The sequence below is a fragment of the Sorex araneus genome, chromosome 2 (assembly GCF_027595985.1).
Source record: "Sorex araneus isolate mSorAra2 chromosome 2, mSorAra2.pri, whole genome shotgun sequence".
Taxonomy (NCBI): Eukaryota; Metazoa; Chordata; class Mammalia; order Eulipotyphla; family Soricidae; genus Sorex; species Sorex araneus.
In genome coordinates this window covers 238,608,966-238,617,869 of record NC_073303.1, presented here as the reverse complement: position 1 = coordinate 238,617,869, position 8,904 = coordinate 238,608,966, and the positions used below count along the sequence as shown (strand labels likewise).

The following is an 8,904-nucleotide window of genomic DNA, read 5'->3' as shown; positions in this document are numbered from 1 at the left end:
ATTCACTCCCGGGCATCTGCTTTCTTGACTTAAGCCTCAGTTGCCCTTAGCTCCTAGCACCCCAAAAGCTGGGTCCTGATGAAAACTGAAGGGACTCAGGACAAGCTGTGAGCTACCCTGGCATCAATATGGGCCAGGCCAAAGTGCCAGGATTCTTAATTATAAGTTAAGAGCTTGATCATGGACAAGTGCTGTCATGATCCAAAACCAATGACGAGACTAGGATGCTAGGGATAGGAAAGCACTGTACATTGGCCTGAACACTGTAGTCTGAGCTCGATATGGCCCCAGGAGAGCAATTCTATAAGCATAATGTATCTCTTACTGTGTCTGTACAAAATGACTAATATTATGAATGTATGCTTGTTGGACCAAGGAGAATGAAGTAGCATGGAGGAGGAAGAAGCAGGAGGAGAAGCAGAGGATAATGGAGATGGGAATGGAATAAACTGCAACTGAGACCAATCAGCCTGGCCCTCATTCCTTCCTTCGCCTGACCATCATCGTTGGCCTTCCCGGGGTGGGAGGAGCTGCGTGAGACTCCCGAATGTGGGTGGCGGCGGTGGGAGAGATAGAGCGCCTCTGCCCTGTGCCCCTTCTTTATGTTTACACAATCATGGTTAAAAATCTGTCCTAAACACAAAGAGGGAGATGTTTGGCTGGACTGAGCTACCAGGGAGAGCCCATGTAGACTGTACAATACAATGGACAGCAACATAGGGACCCATAAAAATGGGCGACATTTTCCCTGTGTCCTGATTGTTCTGGATAAAGCTGAACATTTGCCCCCTTCAAGCTGCCTTCAGAAAATGATCTCAGTATGTTAAAAGGGGCAGTATTCCTTTTCTCAGAGAAGCCTGGCTGGTCTTTGACACACAGATCTCCTCTCTGATCTTTGACCTAATCTCATAGGCCTAATCATTGACAATGTAGATTGCTGGCTCTGGCCCAGCCTAGTGTTTGAGATGTAGATGTCAGGTGCCTGCCCAGCCTTGTATTTGGGATGTAAATCCAAGTGCTTATCCCCCAAGAAAGGTTTTGTTTTTGTATTTTCTTTCCAGAGGCCAAAATTACTGGCCTGCAGATGCAAGGAAACAAGGCATGTTTTGCTGCCTCAATGTTCTTTCTGTAACTTCTCTTGATGCCATTGATTACATCACTGTATTGTGCCATTTAGAGGTACCATGATCAATACAAGGAGATTACTGAACTCTCTACCTTTGCCACAGAGTCAGAGAGCACCTGGCCCCACCATGACATACATTTCTTCCGCATTCCTTGTCTCAGCACCTGTGACTGCATGAACCTTCACGCAACAGTTTATGGTGAAGAGGAGTGTGCTACCATATTCTCTGCAAGCGATCCTTTGCTCCCAGTTATTTGAAATTCAGGGCTGGAGTAATACTGAGTTGGGGGAGAGGGGGTGCTTGGCCTGAATTCAGTGGACCTGGGGTCGATGCATGGAATCCCATCTAGTCCCTTAGTCCTAGAGTGATTCCTGAGAGCAGAGCTAGAAGTAAACCCTGAGCACTTCCTAGTGTGACCCCCTCTCCCCCAGAGAATTCTGAGAAGTGTCTTAGGTTCCCACTTGACCCAGCTCCCATCCCAGAACAATGTGTGAGGAAACTGATTCTTCACTGTTGGGGCACTGTTCTGGATCTCAGACCACAGACAAGGAACACAAAGGAATGCAATTAGTAAGCAGGTAGTTTGTTAAGCTGGTTAGCCAGGGTCGCGCATACACACACAGCGACATGCAGGTCCTGTGTGCGAGGCAAGACCCCGAGCTTCTCCAAAAGAGATCTTATATAGGCCTTCACCGGCCGTTACAACAGAGCCTGCACATTTCATATCTAAAAGATTTGTAATATTACAAACTTTCTTAACCAATCCATTTAAAAGGACATCACTCCTTAGCCTATGGTTTTAGAGATCAGCATTCGCGCCAATATTCAGGAATGTCCCAGCTCTGGGGGCAGTCATGGGTCTAGTGACATGGTCTTGTGAGAGGCATCTTGTTATCTGGTCTGACCACCACCCTTCTTGCGACCTGGGGCACCTGTATCCGAATTCCTTGCTCAGGGGCAGAAAATCAAGTTATTCTGCAAGGCGGGCTCCTGTAAAAAGAGTCCTGTGGTCTGTCCAGGGCCAGTCCTTCACATTGAGAAAGCTAAACTAATTCCTACGGTCTGTTCTGGGCTAATTCCTCACACCCGCTTGCTGATTGCATTCCTGCGTGGTCCTTGTCCGTGGTTGGAGATCCAGAACCGTGCCCTAACACTGGGAACCCACACAGAGTTCAGCGAGTAATGTAACACAGAACTGGAGTTTATTAAGTCAGCTAGCTGAGGTCAAGATTTAGGCACGCAGGCCCGAGCAAGACCCTGAACAAGGTAAAAGTCACATATTTAACATATTTTAGCCAGTGCTTATATCATAGCCTACACTGATGAATTTTTTCAAAAACATAAATGAAAATGTAAATTTAATAATTCAGAAGAAAACCTACTTTCAAATAGTACAAACAAGGAGTTACAGATAGGTGATCTAGACACGTTTTCAGAACATTCTGGCAGCTACACACCCTGCTTATGTCTTGGTGGCTTCTATAGACAGTGAATAGCAGTTATAAACTATTTGCCATGGAGAGTTTACAGGACATTTCTTCTACTTCTCTTGCTGATGGGAGGCGGGGGGGTGGGGTGGGGGGGGTGAAGCGAGTTTTTAAGAAAAACAAAAAGGTTTAAGTAAAAGAAAACGTGAAACAGGAACCAGGCACGATGGAGTTGTTCCTGCCCTGCTCCGTGTCCAACAAGGGGAAAGGCCCCCTGGCTGTGGTGTGGGATCTCAGCAGCATCTAGGAGACCCTGCTTGGATGTTTTCCTGGACCTTAAGCTTTACTCCTTAAGCCTTATCCTACCTGATATCTGAAAGGACTGGAAGGATTTGAGCCTGTGAAAGCGGAAAGGCGGGGCGACAGGTAATCTAAAATGCATCTGATTGGCCCTTTCCATCTCACCCGCTCTCACCGTCATCCAATCAGAGGTAGGGAATCGGCGGTGGGGGCAGGGAAAAAACCGCTGCTGAAGAGGCCCCAGCCCCGAACAGGCTCTTGGCTCCCTGAACTCCGTCAAGCCTGGCGCTGGACCCGCGTGGCCACCAAGTCCTGTGGAGGAGCGATAAGGCAGACAGATTCCAGATCCAGAAGCACTGCCCGGCACGCGAAGACGGCCTAGGTATTAGACCAGGCGGTCAGGAAGAAGCAATCGGGACCAGGTGAGGGAGGGTGGAGTCTTGGAGTGGGAAACGGGGAGAGGGATGAGTGACGTCATACCCGAGGCTTGTGAACCCAACAACTGAGGAGTTTAATGAAGTTACTTTTTTTGAGGTGGGGGCTCACGCCCAGCGATGCTTAGGCATTACTCAAAAATTACTACTTGCGGTGCGTGGGGTACCTCTGGGATGCTCGCGATTGAACCTGGGTCAACCGCACGCAAAGCAAACGCCCTACCCACTGTGATGTTGCTCCGGCTCCTTAGTGAACTTTCCTACTTTGGGGCGGGGGGGGGGGGGGTCGAGGGAGGTCACACCAGCAATGCTCAGAACTTCTCTCTGACTCTATATTCGGGGATCACTTCTGGCAGGGCTATAGGAACCCAGTGGGGTGATGGGAATCGAACCCTCCCTATTTGTCCGCAAGACAATTCCATTAACCTGTTTCAGGGTACTTAAGAGTGAACAACTTTTTTTGGATTGTTTCATTTTGCTTCGGTCACACTTGGTAATGCTCAGAGGTTACTCCTGGCTCTGTACTCAGGAATTACTCCTGGTGGTGCTCAGGTGACCCTATAGGATGTGGGAATCAAACCGGTGACCACGTCCTCCTCGCTCTACTGTGGCTCAGGCCTCATGAACTTATGTTTTTTCCTTGTAGGGTTACACCTGACGATGCACAGGTGTTACTCCTGGTACTGCAGTCAGGAATAACTCCTGGCGGTGCCGAGGGAACATATGGGATGCTGGGAATCGAACCTGGGTTGGATGCGTGCAAAGCAAACACCCTATCCTCTATGCTATTGCTCCAGCCCAAAATTGATGAACTTGTAAGCATCTGAATTTTGTCTGCAGATCAGTTCTGAAGAACCCACCCACTCTGGAGTGAACCCTCCGTGGTACTAACATACTTGTTATTTTTCTTGCAGCAAGTCTTGAATCTTCCCCATGTAGCTTCTTCATATGCCCAGATCCACTGTCCCCTAACTTCGGACCTTCTCAAGTAAGATGGTGAGTTTTGGCTTAACTCTTTTTATGATTATGATGATAATGATGATGATAATTGTGTCATTTGGGCCTCACACATCGGTGCTCAGGGCTGACTCCATGTTCTGTGATCAGGGATCACCTGTGATGGGTCCTAGTGCCTATATGGGATGGCAGATATGGAATATGTAATCCCTGTGCATCGCTGGGTGTGACCCAGATACCATAAATAAATAAATAAGTAAATAAATAAAGTAGATTAAAGTAAAACCGAGGATATTAATGTCGCGCCCCTCCACTGAGTCCCACTGCCACCCCCCTCTCGGGATGCAGAGGAACCTGGCTGAGTGGCATCTGTGTTTCAGGAGTCAGTATCCTTTGAAGACGTGGCTGTGATCTTCACCCGGGCCGAGTGGTCTCTGCTGAATCCTGCTCAGAGGTGCCTGTACAGAGATGTGATGCTGGAGGCCTGCAGGCACCTGGCCTTCGTGGGTGAGGCTCAGGCTCGACCCTTTCCCACAGCTCAGGGCACGGAGTCCGCTGCCCACATTCTCGATGGGGCCATGGAACAGGGCTGCAGGGAAGGAGGGGGCCTGTCTATGGGCACCCTAGCCCTGCCGAGGGGCATTCCCGGGCAGGCAGACGGATTCAGCCTAACTGCTTTTTCTCTGATTCAGGGCCACACGGGGTAGAGCGGGGTGTCTAGGCCACTGCCTGCACCTCTGTCTCTTGCTGTGATCCTAATGCTGGTGGTTGGTTCCCCCAGTGATCAGGGGTCCAGGGGTTATCCCCACAGTGCTGGGTGAGGGAGATGGTGCCCTAGATTATATTGAGGGCCAGGAACATGCAAGGCATTGTGCTACCTTGGAGCTTCTTCCTGGTGGCACAGGCCCCACACCTGGAGTTCCAGGGACACTCTTGTTCATGCTCAAGGGACACTGTGGGTGCGGGAATCTGACCCACCTCATTCAAGGCAGCTGCTTCCATGTCTGTTGAAGCAAACCAGTTGCATCAGTCCTATTCCAGTTCTTTTATGTTCCCGCAGAGCATCTTTTTTTTTTGATATACACACCTGGTGATGCTCAGTGCTGATGCCTGGCATTGCTTGGAGGAGCCTATCGGGTGATGGGGAGTGATCCGGGTCAGTTCTGTCCAAGGCAAGTGCCATCCCGGCTGTCCTATTCCTCTGCCCCTCCCCAGAGCCTTCCCTGGGGGACTGAATTGTCTTCCTGCTTGTTCCAGACGGTTTCTCTCCAGGAAAAGACAGTGGTGCTCTTGGGCGTGTCTTGGAGAATAAGTTGTTCAGTGAAGACAGCACTGTGGGGTTCATGAGCAATGATTCCTGCAATCATTTGGGAGAGAAGCAGATGTTCCCTCATGCTAGTGACCAGCAGCAGACACAGAAACGACAACAGAAGTAAGTGAAGTGGCCGAGGGGGGAAGGGAGGAGGGTGTTGTTGTTGGGGAGGGGGGTGGCTGGAAACATCTTGGGAGTCTCCATTGTCTTTCGAAGTAAAACCAGTGTGTCAAACTAGTGCAGGACTGAGTAGTGTCCCCTTCACACTGTCCCTCATGGGCCTCCTCTATTTTCTACACCCATGTTGAGCATGACTGACTCCTGGCTCTGCACTCAGCAATCCCTCCTGGCCAGACTATGGGGTCCGAATTGACCTGAGTCCTGCAAGGTGAGGGTCCTGGGGCAAGGCTGGCAGCCTCTGCTGGCTTCTTAAGTGGTTTCCACCCAGGACCCTTCTCGGCGAGAAGTTCCTTCTCCAAGTCCCCTCATGCCACCCCACCATTTACAGGCTTAAAACTGGGCCCTGCATGTAAGGCTTTGATGAATGATTAATCAAGCATTTATTCAGAGGAATATTCAAGAAGCCCTAGAGTCATTCCTGAGGCTATAGTACAGTGCTTAGGGTCTAACTCCAACATGGTTTTGGGCTTCCAAGGCCTTGCTTCTGAGTGATTCCTGTGTCCACAGCTAGGAGTAGACCCTGAAACTGAGCACAGCAGAGTGAGGCCCCAAGTAGGAGGAAAAAAATAAACCCCAAACCAAAAAACGAAAACAAAACATGATCGAGGCTGGTGATTGATTGTTGATATTTATTTATTATTTCATGTTGTGAGCATTTCGTATTCCTGACTCCTGGTTCTTCGATCTGGAATCAATACTGGGGGCGCTAGGGGACCTGATGGTGTGCAGGGGCTGGGTCCGGGGCAGCATGAAGCACAGTTCCCGCTCTCCCTCTGTCCTGTGGCCTCAGCCCTTGGGATGATCTTGCTTTTCTACTCATTGTGTCTCATCATTGGCAGATACCTCTTGCCAAACAGTCTCGGTTATGATCACGAAGCTCCTGCACAAGCCAGAGGAACCTGGAGGCAAACTCAAAGCCTCACTGCACCCCAAAATCCTGCTACTTCTTCTGCAGAATGTTCTTCTCCCAGGCACCCCCCAACACTTTCCCATAGCTCTCTTCCACGTGACCTCGTTCAGGAGGGCATCTGCTGCCTGGCCGCTGAGGGGACCCCCTCTCCCACCTTTGGTGCCCTCAGGCAATGCCCTCTGTGGGGTGCTGGCACCTGGAGCCCAACATCCCAAGAACGCAAAGTGTGTGGGGAGACTTTCAGTGTCACCAACCTGCTGACGCGTCACATCAGGGAGCGCCATGAGGAGATGCCTTATGTGTGTGAGCTCTGTGGGAAGGGCTCCTGCTACCCCACATACCTGCAGGGTCATGCCGAGATCCATGTTGACCTCAAGAGGCCCTTTAAATGCCCTGAATGTCCACAGAAGTTCCAGTATCCCTGTGTGCTGCGCGAACATGGTAAAGTGCACTCTGGGATCAGGCCATTCACCTGTGAACCGTGTGGGGAAAGCTTCAGGACTCACTCGCAGCTGCTTAAGCACAGCCGGACCCACACTGGGGAGAGGCTGTATGAATGCGAGAAGTGTGGGAAGAGCTTCAGGACTCGCTGGGTTCTGTGTAAGCACAGCCGGACCCACACCGGGGAGAGGCCATATGACTGCAAGCAGTGCTGGAATAGCTTCAGGACTCGCTCATCTCTCCTTCAGCACAGTCGGACCCACACTGGGGATAGGCCGTATGACTGCGAGCATTGTGGGAAAAGCTTCGGTACTCGCTCAGACCTACGTAAGCACATTCGGACCCACACCGGGGAGAGGCCGTATGACTGTGAGCAGTGTGGGAAAACCTTCAGGACTTGCTCAGACCTACGTAAGCACAGCCGGACCCACAGTGGGGAGAGGCCCTATGACTGTGAGCAGTGTGGGAAAAGCTTCAGAACTAGCTCAAACCTGCATGAGCACGGCCGGACCCACACCGGTGAGAGGCCGTATGACTGCAAGCAGTGTGGGAAAAGCTTCAGGACTAGCTCGAATCTGTATGCGCACAGCCGGACCCACACCGGGGAGAGGCCTTATGACTGCAAGCAATGTGGGAAAAGCTTCAGAACTAGCTCAAACCTGCATAAGCACAGCCAGACACACACCGGGGAGAGGCCGTATGACTGCGATCAGTGTGGGAAAAGCTTCAGTACTCGCTCGGATCTGTATACGCACAGCCGGACCCACACTGTGGAGAGGCTGTATGACTGCAAGCAGTGTGCGAAAAGCTTCGGGACTCGCTCGGAACTGCGTAAGCACAGCTGGACCCACACTGGGGAGAGGCCGTATGGTTGCGAGCAGTGTGGGAAAAGCTTTGGGACTCGCTCGGAACTGCGTACGCACAACCGGACCCACACCCGGGAGAGGCCGTATGACTGCAAGCAATGTGGGAAAAGCTTCAGAACTAGCTCAAACCTGCATAAGCACAGCCAGACACACCGGGGAGAGGCCGTATGACTGCGATCAGTGTGGGAAAAGCTTCAGTACTCGCTCGAATCTGTATACGCACAGCCGGACCCACACCGGGGAGAGGCTGTATGACTGCAAGCAGTGTGCGAAAAGCTTCGGGACTCGCTCGGAACTGCGTAAGCACAGCTGGACCCACACTGGGGAGAGGCCGTATGGTTGCGAGCAGTGTGGGAAAAGCTTTGGGACTCGCTCGGAACTGCGTACGCACAACCGGACCCACACCGGGGAGAGGCCGTATGACTGCAAGCAATGTGGGAAAAGCTTCAGAACTAGCTCAAACCTGCATGAGCACGGCCGGACCCACACTGGTGAGAGGCCGTATGACTGCCAGCAGTGTGGGAAAAACTTCAGCACTAGCTCAGCGTTGCGTAGGCACAGATGGACCCACACTGGGGAGAGGCCATATGTCTGCCCAGAGTGTGGGAAGGGGTTCCTGGGGAGCGGCGCAAGGAACAAGCACATGCGTATCCATACAGGCTAGCGGCCCTACACGTGCCCACATTGCGAGAAAGGTTTCCGCAGCCCAGACACCCTCCTGGTTCATCTGGTGGCGCACAGGAACCACAGTCCCTTCTAGTGTCCTGAGTGTGGGAAGGCCTACCGCTTCCTCTCCTATTTCAGAGGCCACCTGCAGACTCACCAGACGACCCAGTCCCTCACCTGCATGGAGTGTGGCAGAGTCTTCAGTCACCCCCAGCACCTCTGCCGGCACGTCAGGAGGCCTTTTGAGGAACAACCATTTGTGCACCACTGCGGGCAGGGTTTTG

The 8,904-nt window shown here is 51.7% G+C and overlaps 1 protein-coding gene across 1 annotated transcript; it reads left to right on the top strand.

Moving 5' to 3' along the window:
- The first annotated feature begins 2,780 nt into the window (after nucleotides 1-2,780).
- Nucleotides 2,781-8,618, top strand: LOC129401804 (zinc finger protein 345-like). Its single transcript, XM_055124678.1, is given in 4 exon segments — nucleotides 2,781-2,837; nucleotides 4,626-4,735; nucleotides 6,817-8,100; nucleotides 8,102-8,618. Coding segments are annotated over 4 exon segments (1,968 nt in total).
- Nucleotides 8,619-8,904: the final 286 nt, after the last annotated feature.